The 19,084-nt window shown below is 39.8% G+C and overlaps 1 protein-coding gene across 3 annotated transcripts in view; it reads left to right on the forward strand.

Annotated features, from left to right (window-relative positions):
• The window catches only part of MAGI3 (membrane associated guanylate kinase, WW and PDZ domain containing 3), a 497,671-nt gene that overhangs the window by 387,263 nt on the left and 91,324 nt on the right, over positions 1–19,084 (forward strand). For 2 of the 3 annotated variants that reach the window (XM_077481559.1, XM_077481557.1), the window contains exons 11-12: positions 8,423–8,454; positions 9,701–9,863. In XM_077481559.1, the coding sequence (XP_077337685.1) occupies positions 8,423–8,454; positions 9,701–9,863 (195 nt within the window). The remainder of the gene's footprint in view (positions 1–8,422; positions 8,455–9,700; positions 9,864–19,084) is intronic. The other variant, XM_077481558.1, reaches the window with a different exon arrangement.

The raw sequence follows: 19,084 nt of genomic DNA on the forward strand, positions 1-19,084 counted from the left end.
CTGGCCAAAATATATATATAATGTTTGGGGGTTATAAGTAATTTTCTAGCAACAAAAAAAAATATTTTAACTTGAAACCAACAAATATCAGAAGAAGGTTTAGTGTTTAAGTGGTTAAACTTTTTTTCATTTAGGCCCCTTTCACATTGGGGCGCTTTGCAGACGCTACATCACTAAAAATAGCACCTGCAAAGCGCCCTGAAACAGCCGCTGCTGTGTCTCCAGTGTGAAAGCCGAAGGCTTTCAAACTGGAGTGGTGCGCTTGCAGGACGGTCAAAAAAGTCCCGCATTGTGAAATACTTTAGTCAAGATCGTGATAACGATTCTTGACGATTAATTGTGCAGCTCTACTTGGAACTCTATGCTTCAGCTTCTGCTCATAACAAGGACCACAATAATCCCTTAATTAACCACTTAATTTATCTAGAAAGCCTGGAGTGCTCTGATATACAGTTACTTATTGGATCAATCTGTCAGAAGACTCATTTCAAGCCTTCCAGTCTGCTAAGCCCATTATTGTGATAGCCAACATTACTGTCAGTGGTGATGCTTGGTAGATAGGAAGGGGAAAGGTCATATTCCTGAACCTCCATCTCTTGATTAGGTATATAGAATTTCAGATTTAATATTAAGTATATGTAAACCCAAGAACGCAATTTTAATGTATTAAAACATACCCGTCCTTAGATTTGGTGGCTGCATTTGTTTTGTTTTTTCCCCTAACTATTTTTACTTGGTGATCCTGCCAGTAACTCACTTCCTGTCTAAGGATGACAACATCCATCCTCCGTACTGTATCTATGGGAAAAGTGCTGTCATAGTAGGACAGTAAAATTGTTAGGACACCTCCCTCTTTCCTCATCTCATTGGCAGAGAGCAGGGGTCTCCAAACTGTGGCCCTTTGCTAGACTTTCTGTGGCCCTTGGGACACTATTCCTCCCACTGACATCAACAATGGGGAACTATTTCTTCCACCAATACCAGTGATGCGATACTCTATTCCTCTTACTAATAGGGACACTACTCCTACTTCTATTGACCTCCAACCCTAAGGCCATATTTATTCTCATTTGTGCTGAGCCTGTGACATTTTCTACCCCTGCTGGCCATAATCTGGCCCTCCTCAAGTCCTGAAGGAAAATAAACTGGCCCTTTGTTTGAAAAGTTTGGAGACCACTGGCATAGAGGAAGGTTTTCTGTAGTTCAGAGATATCATGGGCTTGAAGATTAACTTAGCAGTTAGCAGGAATGTTACTGCATAGCTCTGTAGAGCATGACGCAGCTGAAGATACTGAAAGAATAGCCTGTTCGGTATCTGGTGGTTCTCTGCCATTACATTAAAAGGAAGTAAGACATCATTATAATGCAACTAGTGGAGCTCTCATAATTCCAGCTCTTTGCTAAAAGTCGAGCCCTTCAAGTTTTGCCAGTTCTGGTAATTATGGGTGTTTTTCAAATAGGCATATATTGCATATACCCTTCGGGTGAGGTAATAACTGTAGTGGATTCCCACAGACTCATCTTCCTTACCAACCATTCAATGTCTGCCCCCTCACTGTCAGTCCCTCCAATAGCTTCCACTCGCCCAACGAATAAAAAACAAAATGCTAACAACTTACAAATCCACCACAACTCTGCCCTCAGCTATATGACTAACCTTATCTCAAAATACCAAACAAATTGTCCTTTTCATTGCTCCTAAGACCTTCTGGTCTCTAGCTCCCTTGTCACCTCCTCCCATGTTCGTCTCCAGGACTTCTTCCAAGTCTCTCCTGTCCTCTGGAACTCCCTATTCCAATCTGTTCGATCTCCTACTCTGTCTACTTTTAGGTGATCTCTGAAAACCCTTCTCTTCAGAGAAAACTATCTTGTCTCCACCTAACAGCTGTACTGATATTATCCCATTCCCCAGTTATAACCTTTTGTATTACTTGACCCTCCCTTTTTAGATTGTAATCTCTAATGAGCAGGGCTCTCTGACACCTCCTGTATTTATTTGTATTTTAACTGTACTATCTGCCCTCATGTTGTAAAGAGCTGTGCAAACAGCACTTTATAAATCCTGAATAATAATAATATACAGTATTTAACAGAACAAGTAAAAGAAGTTCATTGTTAGGGTTTATATATGCATTTATTGCATTTGCAGTTTAATACTGGCCTATGTTCTTCTTTACCATTATGAAATTGTGTATTTATTTCAAATTAATGCTAAAAGTATACACACAATTGATTTTAGAGGGCATAATGTGCTGATTAAAGTGCTTACTTTATTCTGGCCTATATCGCTGTGCAGTGAATTGTACCTGGTTGATTGGAGCTCATCATTAAAGCGATGGTTCCATCATTAGCTAAATGACCAGTGGCTTTACTTTCAAGATGATGGAGTAGCCCAAAAGGCACATGGAAAGACTGCTATTAACAAACAGTATTCAGAATCCAAATGAGCAGCTTTGCAAGATTGTATTCATAAGCAGCACAAATCCATATAGATGTGCATTAGATGGAATATGCAGATACATTCCTACTGCAGAATGGGTATGGTTAATAGCAATTACACTGACTCCATTTCCATTCCATACTAATTAGCTTATACTTGCACATAATACGGTTCCTGATAGCTGCCAGTTAAAGATGCGTCTCTATGTCTACTGTAATGGCTCAGACGCTGCCCTTTTAAGAGCTGTTTTATTTCCAGTGATTGAATCCGAGTGGCCTTATCAAGGCTCATTCATGTGTTACATTCATTGACTTAATTGACTTTGCGTCTGTAAAACGAAAAAATAAAATGTTATATAAAATGGAAGCCAGGATTAGGCGAGCCTGTTATGTACCGCTTCCAACTACAATTTGGCTTCTTTTTTTTTTTTTAATCCCTTGTTGTTGTACAGAGTAAGATCATTAATGGTAATTAATTTTAATCTGGGGTAGAGTTTAATTAATAATAAAAGGGGAAGCCATTGTACTATTGTTTCAGAAATGTATATGGACTGCTTTTGAGGAATGACAATACAACGTTCCATTTTTGTTTTGAGTGGATGTCGGCACAAATGATTGTCTGCTGGCTTGAGCCTCGGTATGGAGGTCTCACTCTAGAGATCCTAGCTCCATCCTCCACATATTGCTGTTAGGCTGCTTTGCTGGTTCCTCAAATCATTTTAGATATCTTTACCAATACAAGTGTAATCCTGTAGTCCAGTGCATTAAGGTGGGTTGCAAAGTTGCAGTTTCTAATTGATTGCATTTTCTGTTATACAATCTACCCTTTAGTGTTCAGAAGTAATGTTATCCTTGTCTAAAATGGAATGGTGACCAGCCTTAAATTGTTCACCCCTTTAAGGGCTGTAGTCACAGAGATAACATTTAAAATATACCAAAATGTCACAGAACCTGTAGATCACGTAATAGAGGAGAGCTACTAAACTGTTTCCCCTGCGATAGAGTAATATATGATGTCAACTGTAATAATAATAATATAAAAAGAAAATACATGTAGTGATGGCAATATGTTAATTCTTATTTACCATGCATTTAATGAATTATATTTACCTATACAATTACATGCAGAGGAAGAGGTAAAGCAAAAGTGACCATGGCAGGGGTTGGGACAGCCTATGCCACACTGCCCAGGGTGCTTACAACATTCCCATTTTATTGATGTGGTTTAATGCTAAGATATGATATCCTACCCTGTTTCCCCTAAAATAAGACCTAGCGTGATTGTCGGCGATGGCTGCAATATAAGCCCTACCCCCCAAATAAGCCCTAGTTAAAGTCCTTCTATAGCCGCGTACACACGGGCGGACTGTCTGGCCTATTTAGTCCGCCGAAACACATTTCAGCGGACAGTCCGCTCGTGTGTGGGCTTCAGCGGACTTTTTCAGCGGAATGTTGGAAATACTGTCCACTGGACTCGCATTTCGGCGGACAATCCGCCCGTGTGTGTGCCAGTCCGCCGTACTTTTGAAATGAGCGGACTTTTCCCGCCCGGAGAAAAGTCCGCTCATTTCGAGCGGGTATCCAGGTAGGCGGGGCCCGCGACGGAGACGTCGCTGGCCCCGCCACCTGGTATGGACTTAAAGGGGAACCCCAACAGCGAAAAAAATCGGCGTGGGGGTCCCCCCCAAGTCCACAACAGACCCTTGTCCGAGCACGCTACCCGGCCCGCCAGGAAAGGGGGGCGAGCGAGCGCCCCCCCTCCTGAGCCGTACCAGGCCGCGTGCCCTCAACATGGGGGGGTGCCTTGGGGAAGGGGGGGCCCGCGCGGCCCCCCCCACCCTAAAGCACCTAGTCCCCATGTTGATGAGGACAAGGGCCTCTTCCCGACAACCCTGGCCGTTGGTTGTCGGGGTCTGCAGGCGGGGGGGCTTATCGGAATCCGGGAGCCCCCTTTAATAAGGGGGCCCCCGGATACCGGCCCCCCACCCTATGTGAATGAGTATGGGGTACAATGTACCCCTACCCATTCACCTGTGAAAAAAAGTACAAAAAAAACACAACACAGGGTTAAAATATTTTATTGCACAGCTCCGGGGGTCTTCCGTCTTCGGGGGTCTTCTCGCCGGACTCCTCCGCTATCTTCTTGTAGCTCTTTTGCTAGCGGAGGAGTCCGGCTTTCTTCCTCGCCGCCGGCCTCTTCTCCCGACTTCGGGGGTCTTGTCCCCCTCTTCGGTTCTTCTGCCGGGCCACCGCGCCTTCTTATAGCTCTTTTACAGGCGGTGGCCCGGTCTTCTGTCGCCGCCGCCGCCTTCCGTTCTTCTTCTTCTTCTTCTCCAGGAGATGTTGCCTCGACGCTCTCTCCGGCCGGAATGCCAGGGACGCGCTCCGCCAGGGACAATGGGGCGGTGTCACATGGCTTTATGTCACATGGGTTGGTCACATGGTGACCCCGCCCCCTTACGATGTCATAGTCCCCATGTGACATTAACCCATGTGACCAACCCATGTGACATAAAGCCATGTGACACCGCCCCATTGTCCCTATATAAGTGGCAGCGGAGCGCTTCCCTGGCATTCCGGCCGGAGAGATCGTCGAGGCAACATCTCCTGGAGAAGAAGAAGAAGAAGAACGGAAGGCGGCGGCGACAGAAGACCGGCCACCGCCTGTAAAAGAGCTATAAGAAGGCGCGGTGGCCCGGCAGAAGAACCGAAGAGGGGGACAAGACCCCCGAAGTCGGGAGAAGAGGCCGGCGGCGAGGAAGAAAGCCAGACTCCTCCACTAGCAAAAGAGCTACAAGAAGATAGCGGAGGAGTCCGGCGAGAAGACCCCCGAAGACGGAAGACCCCCCGGAGCTGTGCAATAAAATATTTTAACCCTGTGTTGTGTTTTTTTTGTACTTTTTTTCACAGGTGAATGGGTAGGGGTACATTGTACCCCATACTCATTCACATAGGGTGGGGGGCCGGTATCCGGGGGCCCCCTTATTAAAGGGGGCTCCCGGATTCCGATAAGCCCCCCGCCCGCAGACCCCGACAACCAACGGCCAGGGTTGTCGGGAAGAGGCCCTTGTCCTCATCAACATGGGGACAAGGTGCTTTGGGGTGGGGGGGCCGCGCGGGCCCCCCTTCCCCAAGGCACCCCCCCATGTTGAGGGCACGCGGCCTGGTACGGCTCAGGAGGGGGGGGCGCTCGCTCGCCCCCCTTTCCTGGCCGGCCGGGTAGCGTGCTCGGACAAGGGTCTGTTGTGGACTTGGGGGGGACCCCCACGCCGATCTTTTTCGGCGTTGGGGTTCCCCTTTAAGTCCATACCAGGCGGCGGGGTCAGCGACGTCTCCCTCGCGGGCCCCGCCTACCTGGAGACGCGCTCGAAATGAGCGGACTTTCCTCCGCGTGTGTGGGCGAGTCCGTTCATTTCAAAAGTAGGGCGGATAGTATGGCGGACTTAGTCCGCCGTATTAGTCCGCTCAAAAAGTGCCGTGTGTGGGCAAGTCCGTTCATTCGAAAGTATGACGGACTGTCCGTCGGATTGTCTGACGGACTAAGTTGGCCAGACAGTCCGCCACGTGTGTACGCGGCTTATGTCTTATTCTCAGGGTAGGGCTTATTTTTGGGGAAAGAGGATGGGGTTTATTTGGGGGGTAGGGCTTATATTGCAGCCATCACCGACACTCATGCTAGGTCTTATTTTAGGGGAAACAGGGTAAGATTATTTGTGTATAATAATCCCCAGGGTCTGTTTCAGGGGAAATACCCTAGCAAAACTAAAATCACTGGCACGTTCTAAAAAACCGTATTAATACCGGGACTACAAGAGGGCAGAATGATATCACTAAAGCCAAGGTAGAGCCTTGTTGCAAGAGTGATATCCTGCTACTATTATATCCCTAATGCTACGTTACCATGCAAGGTGAATTGTGCCATGCCATCAAGTTACCAGAGCAATGCCAATTTACTACAAGGTGCTGTGGTGACAGAATGCTTAATGACCATCTCTAGTAAACCTTTAAGATAATCTGTTTACTTTCCATAAATTACATTGTATGTATGTGAGATATATATATATATATATATATATATATATATATATATATATATATCTCAAACAGAAAGTGCGGACTTTCAGCTTTAACATAAATATAAAGTACACATTTTAGGAATTGCAACCATTTTTATACACAGTCCCCTCCATTTTCAGGGGCACAAAGGTAATTGGATAAATGAATATTATCATAAATAAAATGTTTATTTTTAATATTTTGTTGAGAATCCTTTACTGACAACAACTGCCTGAAGTATGGAACCCATTGACATTACCAAAGACTGGGTTCCCTCCTTTCTGATGTTTGCCAGGCTGTAACTGCAACTGTCTTCAGTCAGTTGTTCTCTGTGGGTCTTTCTGTCTTTAGTTTTGCCTTCAGCAACTGAAATGCATGCTCAATTGGGTTCAGATCAGGGGATTGACTTGGCAGTTGCAGAATATTCCACTCCTTGTCCTTCAAAAGATCCTGGGTTGCTTTTGCAGTGTGTTTTGGATCATTGTCCCTCTGTACTGTGAAGCACAGTCCAATCAACTTTGCTGTATGTGGCTCAATCTGGGCTGACAGTATATCTCTAAATGCCCCAGAATTCATTCGGCTGCTTCTGTCACAACATCAAAAACACCAATGACCCAGTGCCACTGAAAGCCATGCATGCCCATGCCATCACACTGCCTCCACCATGTTTTACAGATGTGTGCTTTGGATCATGAGCTGTTCCAAGCCATCTCCACGCTTTTTTTTCCTGTCATTCTGGTACAGATTAATCTTGGTTTCAAAGAATGCTTTTTTAGATGTTTGTTGGCAAAGTCTAATATAGCTTTTCTATTCTTCAGGTTTATGAATGGTTTGCACCTTGTGGTGAACCCTCTGTATTTGCTCTCATTAAGTCTTCTCTTGATTGTAGCCTGTGACAATGATAAGCCCACCTACTGGAGCATGTCCTTCACTTGTCTGGATGTTGTGAATGTGTTTTTCTTTACCATAAAGAGGATCCCTAGAGAGTTTACCAGTGCGTTCTTCTTTCCTCAGAATGTTGATTCGGCCGCTCTTAATGTTGTTCATATTGCTCTGATGGATTTGTTTTTGTTTTTGAAGCCTTATATTGGCCTGTTGCACTTGCATGGACAGCTCCTTTGAACGCATGATGTAGGTCCACAGCAAAATAATCCAAATGCAAATAACACACTTAGAATCAACTCCATACCTTTTACCTGCTTAATTGATGGAGAAATAAGGAGGGCGTAGCCCACGTCTGGCCATGAAACAGCTTTTGATTCAATTGTCCAGTTACTTTTGGCCTCTTGAAAAAGGGGGCTATTCTTAAGAGTAATTCCTAAACCCTTCCTCCGACTTTGCTGTATGTACCCTCAAATTAAACATGACGGTGTGCACTTTCAGCCCATATCCATTATATAACTATAGCTTGAATTTTAAAATAACCCTCAAATTTAAGTAAAACATATTATCCCTCCAAAAAAGTCAAAGTGTTCTGTCTAGATCCTGGAAATGTATAAATGCATTTTCAGATAGTTTTATGATCATTACCGCAAGCACTCCCTTATGAAATGTAAAGGTTTATATGCTCAGATGGGCATACCCATACCAAACAAAGAACCCTCTTTTTAAGGTAGTATAAATAAAAAAAAGTCTTATGAAGCCCTGAAATGTTGGTTGTAAAGTGTGATAATGTAGCTATATACTTTTAAATGCATGTTGCGATGGCTGTATTGATTATATTATCTTTGTTACCAATCCCCCATTTTGAGGTTATTGGTCTTAAATGTATGTGGAACTGTGTGGGTGGGTATGTTGTTGCATTCAGATTATGTACATAAACCTATTGCTCTCTGCTGAATCAATGTTTCAGCATACCATCTTGGGTCTCAAAAACAACGATCCACTCTATTCTTTGCTTTGTGATAACTGTTTTCTTTTCTTGCAGGTCCTCCATCACCAACCAAAGTAACAAAAGTGGTGAGTGTCCATCAAGTCGGTTATGGTCATCGTCCATTTACATCCATTTTTTCCATAGAAATGCATTGATGTCCGTTTTTCATTCGTCAACGGATGGTTGAAAAACTGACAGCATTTGTGAAAGGCGCCTATAACTAAATTGAAATGTGACAAAATTCAAAATGAACACTGTATTCAATTTGCCTCAAAGGGTTGGGATACCCGAAGCAGCAGGGCGAGCTCCCTCTAACTATGGGTACGTTTTACCCCAAGAGGAGCTAAATTACCAGAAGATCAAAGAACATTTCTTACACACAGTGCACACCTTGTCTGCTAAGAGAAGAAAAGTACTACAAATTGAATATATATAAAATTGGTTAACACAGTGCACACCTTGATTGCCAAGAAAAGTCAAGTACTACAAATTGAATATATATAAAATTGGTTAATGAGTGATAGAAATTCATATAGAGATTAAATAGCATTCTGAAGCTCTCAGCACTTGACCTGTGAATTGACCTAGGGTATAAAATACATGAATGTTTATCACCTTTCAAAAAAAACCTTTTTGGATATATATATAAAGTTTATATTTAAATGCTAATAACACTTATTCCTAAAATTGCTGCCTCCCAGCTACTCAACATAACCTGTATTAAAAAAAACAAATCAGTATGTGTATATGTGTGTGTGTGTGTATATATATATATATATATATATATATATATATATATATATATATATATACGCATATATACGCATATATATATATATATATATATATATATATATATATATATATATATATATATATATATATACACATATATAACATTTATTTATTTACTTTTTAATCCTGTCCAGTGCGGTCATATGATTCAGCAGATTTATTTCCCCTGGGTAAATGAGTGCTCAACAATGGCTGTGAATTCCCGGAGCCATGACATCACCCACGGACTTCCATTGCCCATTCATTGTTGGTGCTCCCTTCTCTTCCGGACAGCAGCCACTATCTGACATGGGGAATCCAGAACTTCTGGATGACATGATTGTACCAAGCAGGATTTAAAAAACAGGAGGAAAGCAGTTTTTTTAAGAATTGTTGCTAGCCTTATCTTTCACTTTAACAAGGGGTCATGTGACACAATCATTTGCCAGGATACATACTGTTCTTGTATGTTAGTTATTAGCCTCAAATTTAATATTGTGTAAATGCAAAAAAAATAAAAAATTAATTTTTAAATGCAATGCCTCTCTTTTTTCCCAGAAGACTGACAAACCAGAGCTGACTGGTAGTGTTGAAACTATTGGCACAACTGAACCTTTACCACAGCCTTTACCCTTCCCACCAAACCTTGCACGATCTAATTCTCCAAAACTTGACCCTTCAGAAGTGTACAAGAAATCAAAGAACATCTTTGAGGATAAGCGTAAGTAATTTCTTTTAATTAGCAGATACCACACCAAGGTTAATAAAACTTGCAATTTCTTGGGCGCTCGTGTATAGTGGCAGCATTTATAATGCTTTTTTTTGTAAACAAAAGTAATTAATAAATTGTAATTAGCATTAACATCATGTTTACTTTATGCCTTGGAGGTTATAGCAGGAGTTGTAGGTAGCAGGATAAAATTTTGTATAATAGCATTAAAGAAATCCTGGGAGAGAAATCAGGTTTGAAAGAAAAAATAAAAGGGTAGTAGAGCAGTAGAGAAATACATCTTAATTAATACTGCTCTTTTCCCACTATATATTGATGGAAACGTTCACCTGTGCCCAGACTATGGACATTAAAGTATTTCTGTACTGTTAGCAAGCAATAAAAAAAACCTTTAATTAAACCATCACTGACCTTTCTAAGTGCATGTTCTGTAAAGTTATTTTTTCTCAGATATTCTCTAAGAACACAGCAAAGACTCTAAAGAAAAGTTTTATTGACTTTAGATATAAAGCATGTAGACAAGTGGAAAACAAAATTGACCAATGTGATTTCAGAAAAACATAGTTTATAGACCAAAGATGGTCCTGAAGTAGAGCTTATGGGGAAATACATACTTCTCTATCTGTCAGTATAACAGGCTTGGGGCATGTTTTAACCACTTCAGCCCCCATCTTTTGCGATTTGACACTGCATCGTTTTAGCCAACAATTGCACAGTGCCAAGTTGTACCCAAACAAAACTGAGTTTTTTTTCCCCACAAATAGAGCTTTCTTTTGGTGGTGTTTGATCACCTCCTGCGGTTTTTATTTTTTGCGCTATAAACAAAAAAAGACTGACCATTTAAAAAAAAAAGCAATATTTTTTACTTTTTGCTATAATGAATATCCCAAAAAATATATAAAAAAAACAAATGTCTTTCTCAGTTTAGGCCGATATGTATTCTTCATATTTTTGTTAAAAAAAATTAATTGCAATAAGTGTATATTGATTGTTTTGTGCAAAATTTATAGCGTCTACAAAATAAGGGATCTATTTATGGCATTTTTATTATTATTTTTTTTTATTATTAGTAATGGCGGTGATCTGGCATTTTTATCAGGACTGCAACATTGCGGCGGAGAGATCGGACACTTTTGACACTATTTTGGGACCATTGACATTTATACAGCGATCAGAGCTAAAAATAGCCCCTGATTACTGTGTAAATTACACTGGTAGGGAAGGGGTTAAACACGAGGGGCGATCAAGAGGCTAACTGTGTCCCCTTAGCATGTTCTAACTGTAGGGAGATGTACCTAGGACATGACAGAGATCACTGTTCCCGATGACAGAGTTAGAATGCTCGTTCCTGATATGTGATATATGAATGGGGCCTAAGGGTTCTTAACCCACAGTGTTTTACTATCATCACCAGTCATCAAAGGTAGGACTTCACAAGATGTCAGTAGAATGGTTTTACTATACATATGGACAATTAGAGACAAAACAGCTGAAATAAAATTGGACTTTATGTCAAATTAAAAACACAGACACTTTTTAAAAGTAGTGAGATTTATGTTGTTTTTGTGAAAAGTATGAAATCAAGATGCAGTTACTAACAATTTTACTCAAATATAATATCATCTGATATTAAAAATAATTCTCACTTAGATTCCTTGTTTTAAAAATACAGAGAATCCTGTTTCAATTTTTATGTAATTGTTCAGAGATTCATGCCATACCTCCATCATTTGGATCCAATATCCACAAGAGGTATTAACAGCCTCCCCATTTAAGAACCCCTTCCCTAAGTCTACCTTCGGTTTTCTTTCTACACAGTGGATCACCAGATTCTCAGTAAGTGTATATACTAAATAAAACTCATGCTAAATGGAATAATAAATAAACTGCAGCAGCTATTACAAAGGTGCTAAAACCTCAAAAAATGAATACATGAATTAACAGCGCTAGCAGAATATTCAACAACAACTTGATGATGTGCTCAAAAAATATTGACTGACAATATTATTAAAATATATAATAGATTAAGTGCTTCAAATTAAAATGCTTTATGGTTCAGGAAAAAGTGTTTCAAGAGCCCCTCTCCCCAGAGTTAATGGACCCTAAGCTTTGCAGTCTGGGGTCAATAAAGCTGTGATCTAAAAGATCTAGTGTATGTGAAATAGACTCTCAGAGAAACTTCCATATGGGTATTCACGTGGATGGACCGAGGTATATCAATCATAATGGGAAAACAGAAAAAAGCCACTAGTGAAGTACCACTGGTATTTATTGTGCTGTGCAATCAAATGCCACTCAAACAAGCATCATTGTATGTTCCGGGTTCGCCGCTGGACGGCATGCATTGCACAGACAGCGGAAGTTGCGTCAGTGATTTGTGAAACCGGAAATGCATTGACACGTTTCGTTCCTCCTCCAGGGCATCATCAAGGACAATGGCTAGTTCACACCACATGCAGTCTAATGCATTTTTTTTCTGCATCAAAAACGTATGGAAAGTAGGCTATATGGTTTCCAATGGCATAGTTCACACCAATGCAGTCAGTTTAAGGGCATTCGAGTTCCAGAAAAAAAAAGTAGAACATGTGGCATTTTTCCTGCACTAGACTGTACTGGAATGCAATAAAATGCATCAAAAACACACCGGACCCCAGTACAGTGGGAAAAAAAAGAATCTGGATTGTATCTGGAAATGCACCAGAATGCGGCAAAAACACGTCAAAAAACATGCATGTAAGAACGCATGCAGAACGGATCTGTGTTTTTTTTTTTGTGTGAACCAGCCCTAAAGCCTAGCGAGGACATGTTCTACTTGATGCACATAAATTTATGCCATGTACACACGAGCAGAATGTCCGACGGAAAAAGTCAGACGCAAGCTTTTCATCGTATATTCCGATTGTGTGTATTCCCCATTGGACTTTTTACATCTAAAATTCTGACGGACCTAGAAATAGAACATGTTCTAAATATTTCCGAAGGAACCAATTCCCGGGAAAACCGCTCATCTGTATGCTGTTCCGACGGACCAAAAACGACGCAAGCTCTGAAGCAAGTACGAGACATAAGCTATTGGCTACTGGCTATTGAACTTCCCTTTTCTAGTCCCGTCGTACGTATTGTACTTCACCGAGTTCTTGGCGGTCGGACTTTGATGTAATCATGTGTATGCAGGACAGTTTCAGTGGAATTCCGTTGGAAAAAACCTTTAGAGTTTATTCCGATGGGAAAACTGGTCGTGTGTACAGGGCATCAGGCTAATATTGGTTGGGAAACCATATTGCCATATTTTCTAGATGCAGAGACATGGACACAGAGATGAATCTGTTACATGCCCAGTATTTTTTTTATTCTAATCTGTACTTTGGGTTCCCTTTTAAAATGCTAATCCACCTCGGGATGCATTAGCCTGGCCTGGTACATCTCTAGCAGAATGTTTAGAAGTGCTTTATATGATTTTTTTTTTTTTTTCATACTGTAACTTGGTTTACTTTTTCCATTACATTAGAGGCTCCGTATTGAGTTTAGTCAGGGGGTTAGAGCAGGATTAAACACAAAAACAAAAATATCATATATTACAGATTACCAATTATATGTGGTGGTTACCACAGTGGTACCTGCAATTTTTGCACCAGTCTTAGTAAAAGTTTATTGTACCTTTTAGCTGTAGTTGATACAGCAGTGCAAATAATTGGGATTAACCAATGCTCTTTTCTGAATGGCTGCTGCTCTTGCCTTTCTTTATCATGTGTGTTGCTCATTCTTAAGGAAAGCTGTCAGGAAATGTGAATGTCCAGCATAGAGCTCTAAAAATAGGCATTATTCCTTATTTATAGCCTAAGCGCATCATATATTCTTTAAAGAACTGCGTGTGTTAGTGTTTATTAATCCAGTTGCACTTGAGTAGGTGCATCTCTTAAAACAAGAAAGGGAGGTATATTCCTTTGATACATCAGCCTGAGAGGAAATCCCATGTGTGCTCTGCTTCACTGTGTAATCTTGCTGTTGTGACATTTTGGCTGCCCGTCCTCTAAGTCATCTTCTATACATATTAGACTTCTCTGCAGATGTTTGGCTTTTGGTTTATAAGAAGTAAAATAAATATTAAGATAAAACCCCAGAACATAATGAACAAATGTTTCTTTTCTTAGCAGTTCCATATGTATTGATTTCACATTTAAAGGGGTTGTAAAGGTTTCATTCTTTTTTTTTTTTTTTTTTTTTTTTAAATAACAAACATATACTTACCTCCAGTGTGCAGTTCGTTTTGCACAGAGTGGCCCCGATTCTCGTCTTCTGGGGTGACTCGGAGTCTGTCTCGGCTTCCCCACGCAAGAGCTAACCCCCCTCTGGGAAGCGCTCTCCCAAGTGGGTTAGCTTGCGAGCGCACTCCTGTGTGATACATTTGGCGGCCATTGTATCACTTGGCCCCGCCCCCTGCGCACCGCATAATTGATTTGATTGACAGCGGGAGCCAGTGGCTACACTGCTATCAATCATCCAATGAAGAGCCCGCAAGAGCTAGGGGTAAGCAAAGTGGCATTGTGCCCACGGAGATTCGGGGCTCAGGTAAGTAAAAACGGGGGCTCGGGGGGCCTGAGAGTGCAAGGTGTTTCTTCACCTTAATATATAGGATGCCTTAATGTGAATAAACACAAAGTCCTCTTTAGAAATATTTGCTTTTACATTACAAAGAGTCATTTGGAACCTTAATTCAAGTTGTTACATTGTTGTATTTTAGACACACGCAGTATGCATAAAGGTGCACTGGATCAGTGCTTGTAGCATAAGGTATATCTAAAGCCAAAACTTTTTTAGTCTCCATTCACACTTCTACTACTCCAAAGTTGTGCCGACTTTGAATTGCAACTTTGGTGCAACTTGGATACGACTTTGACCAGTGATAATGGACAACTGTTGAACACAAGTTGCATTGTATAACATTCAGGTATGACTTTCATGCAAGTTCTGAGGGCAAACGTTAAAGTCTATGTCCCTCAAGTTGCATGAAAGTCGGACCAAAGTAGTGCATGAACTACTTTGAAGTTGCTACAACTTTACAAATGATATGAATGGTTATCATTAGAAAACACGGGGACTGACTTTTCCTGAAACTTTGATGTCCAAAGTTGCATGACAAGTTACACAAATCTGAATCAAGCCTCACTGTCTCACTTTTTATACTACACGGACAAGGGGTTTTATTAATGTGTCCCTTATGGGTAAAGTCATCCTCACTATTTGTTCTGTGACCATTGTTACTGACTAAATTCCTAATGGGTTGGTGGTTATTAATGGTATCTCATCCTAAAATTAACATGAATTATTAGCAAAAAGAACATGCAGACTTTAACAGTAGAACACCATGTGGTGTGTAGTTGCTTAAGGATTAAGTAGGTGGAGATGTAGAAAAGAAAGTGAGATGCACTCTGTTGTATGTGGTGGTTCAAGGGTTAAGTAGGTGGAGGTGTAGAAAAGAAAGTAATATGCACCCTGTGGTATGTGGAGGTTTGAGGGTTAAGTAGGTGTAGAAAAGAAAGCAATATGCTATTGAGCCAAATATTTTTATATTCTTATATTATTTTTTACAATGTATGCTATTTAATAAAGGGCTGTTTTTATAAAAAATATTATTTATGAAAGATATTCTGAAAGATTTAAATGACTTCATTAAATACATTGTAATATTTGGGGGGAAAAATATAATTTATGGGTATCGTTAAAGGCCAAATGTTGTTTTTGCAAATGGCTATGGTCACCAAGACAGACAATAATTTCAAATCTAACCTTTTACAATTGTAGAATTAAAGGAAAATCTTCCAATGGGGACACCTGTTCCAATGATTTCTGTCCTAGTGGAGATGTTTCCCAACAATAAAAAGATTTATTGTCATGACTCCCCAACAATGAGCTCCATGACTCAACAGATGAAGGGAAATGTCCCAACTGGGACATGGAAACAAACAAAAGTTGACAGGGCTTTTAACAATTCCACTTTTTATTCATAACTTGGAATGTGGTAGTTTATGTATACCCAAACCTTTCGTTTTCTATAGAGAAAGGAAAAATAAAATTTTAGTTTGTACGTTCTATGTTCTTTGGGGGCAGATTTCCTTTCACTTTCTGTTCTGGTGAATCAACCGGAAGTGAGGAGAAATCTCTACACAATGAGGGGAATATTCTACTTTGTTGTCACCAGACTTTGCCGTCTTTGAAAGAGTTACCCCACCTCCTATTTTGGTGATAACTCTAAACTTTTGGGTTCCCTTTCTTTTGGTTTTGGTAACAATGGTCGGTTCTTTCCTACTCTATTCAAAAGTAGACAAAAAGTTTTGCCCAAACATTTAATTTAAAGGATAATAATGCAGATATCACTGATATAATATATCAATATATATATCACTGATCCAAGCACTCGATGGAGAACTACCTAATAAAGCTGCTGTTATAATCATAAATCATATTTGTACACATATATAGTAATAATATTTCAACCAAAGTTACAAACAGCACCACTATATTAACAGCGCTACTAATAAATCTGATAATCCACCAGAAAAATAAAATTTTATAACCATTAATTTAAAAAGAAATAGAAAAGTCCATAAAGTCCCAAAGCAGGTAATTCCTGAAGTGCAAAGAAGTGTTCCACGAAGTCCCCAGAGGGAAAGAAAGGATCATTTAAGTAAATTCACCATACAGCAAACTCATAGAAGAAGCCTCGTGCTTTGTGTCTCCCCCTTTGGTTATGCACTCACCCTCACAAGGGTTAATTTCAAGCGCTTCTCAAATCACCACTTATTCTACTTCATATAGATACTCCAGTAATAAAACCAAAATGCCCATTAAAATATTCGTCAATGGGAGGCTCATTCACAATCAGATTTTGTTGGAAATGTCATTCAAAAGACACAAACAGAAACAGCGATCCATAGTGTAACCTGTTTAATTAGTAAAACACACTCCACACACATTAAAATCCTGCTTACAATATAAATACTTTGGGTATTTGCACATAATCTCATTCACGTGTATCTAGTACCGCTCAGTCATATCTCACCGCTCCCCGATGGAAAAAGGTTAACAACCGGCAGAAGCAGCGAGTCCCAGGAAGACCAGCGTTTGTACTTAGATACAGGACAGCTGCACAGTCACTCCCATATGGGTTTCGTCATTGAGACTTTATGGACTTTTCTATTTCTTTTTAAATTTATGGTTATAAAGTTTTATTTTTCTGGTGGTGTTAATATAGTGGTGCTGTTTGTAACTTCGGTTGAAATATTATTACTATATACGTGTACAAATATAATTTAAAGGATAAGTTCACTTTTCATAACAAGTTACACCCATGTTCAGGGTGTAACATGTTATGAACGGACGGGTCCCAGTACCACCCAATCTGACAGCTAGTGGGGATCCTCTCAGCTATATGCAATCTTCTGATCGCTTGTGTAATGCTTTATAGGTTTTGTACCTGCAATAAAATGTGCATTTTTTTTTTTTTTTTTATTTGAACTTATTCTTTAATCTTCATTTTTCAAAGCATCCTAGCACCATTAAATTATTACTCAATTTATGGAGACATAGCTGCTCTAGAAATGATTCTGATGACAAAACTGCTTTATAGCCAGTCCCTGCTACTACTGTAAATTGGGTGGTAGTTAGGTTTTAGTAAAGCATCAAAAAAGCCAAATTTCTAACAGTCACAGTCTACCTTTTAATAAAGAGTATTATACGGGAACTCCATGAGACAAAACGTTGACCTATCTATGCTATTGTCAGGCACTGCGCCAAGAAAATGATAAAAAAAAGTGTCTGTTCTTAAGATTTGCACTTCAATTATCGAAACAACTACAGATTGGGAAGAAAATGCATTCAAATATTACTTTATTCTAGCTAGTCAGCTGGTACAGCAATTTGCTGCTATAAAACAAATTGCTTACTGTCATCATTTTAACAGTTAGACATTCATGTGAAGGGGACATTTTTTTGCTTCCTGCTTTTAAGCTTTTGTTTTAATAAAGTAACTCTGTGACAGGATTCACTTCAATCTTACAGATTTAATGTAATTGTTTAAGCTCTTCAGTGACCAGAGATCAGCAATGCCTAGATCTCCAGACCAAATTGAATGGCATCAATATAAGTGTGTTGACTTGACAATAACTCTATGACCAACTTTCCAGCCTAAATATTTTTACATAGTTTTTTGTTACTAGGCTTTTATTTGGTACAACGTTTTAATAAATGTCCTGCTCAGGTTTTTATAGCATATAAAAGTTTGTTTATTTTTATTTTTTTTAAACCGTGTACTATCATCTTTTTTTCTTTTTTTTTTTACAAATCTCTTTATTAAATTTCATAACAAACAAAACAAAACACAACAAGACATAATACACATTGAACCAAAAATATAATAATATGGTTTCAAAATCCAATATAACAATTATTAATCCAGGGGAAGGGGAAAAGAAAACAAAGAGGGAGGGACGGAAGAGGGGAAAAAATAAACATTAATTCCTTCTTTCCTCAATGACCCCAAACATTTCCCATATGGGAACGCACGTTTTATAAATAATGGCCCCCATGGGCATTCGATGCTGTATACGGTTTGTCCAGCCACTTTGCCCACACTTTATCAAACTTACTAGGGCAACCCTGTAAGTATCTCTATACAATGGAAGATTATTATTTACCAATTGTTTCCAATATGAGAGTGTAGGGGACCGAGGTTTCTTCCAATGCAATGCATTGCTTTTCTTGCGTAGAATAATGTTATATTGGCAAACACAGATACTGAAGGAAGAATAGTCTCTACCAAACCATTGAAACCGGTAAAGAAGCAGAAGTGATAGAGTTCAATAAATTCACCCCTTCCACACAAAAAGTAACTATATATGGGCAAGTCCAGAAAATGTGTGTAAAATCCCCCTGAATTGCTCCACATCGCCAACACACTGAAGAGCATGCAGAATTTATCTTTTTTTTTTACATTGTACCCCATACTCATTTACATAGGGTGTACTGAGGTAAACCTTTCCTAGAAATAGCTGGCAGCTTGTCACCTGAAATACAAAACAGAAACAAACAGCAAAGCATCCATAGAGAGACATGTACTTAACAATTATCACAGCCCCCTATTAATATTAAAATGTATTTATAAAACAAATGGGTGTTAGGGGTGATAATCCCATGGGGCCACTTCTCTATTGTAT

The sequence above is a fragment of the Lithobates pipiens genome, unplaced genomic scaffold, assembly GCF_037356315.1.
Source record: "Lithobates pipiens isolate NorthernLeopardFrog02 unplaced genomic scaffold, aLitPip1_a1.2 Scaffold_16, whole genome shotgun sequence".
Classification (NCBI taxonomy): domain Eukaryota; kingdom Metazoa; phylum Chordata; class Amphibia; order Anura; family Ranidae; genus Lithobates; species Lithobates pipiens.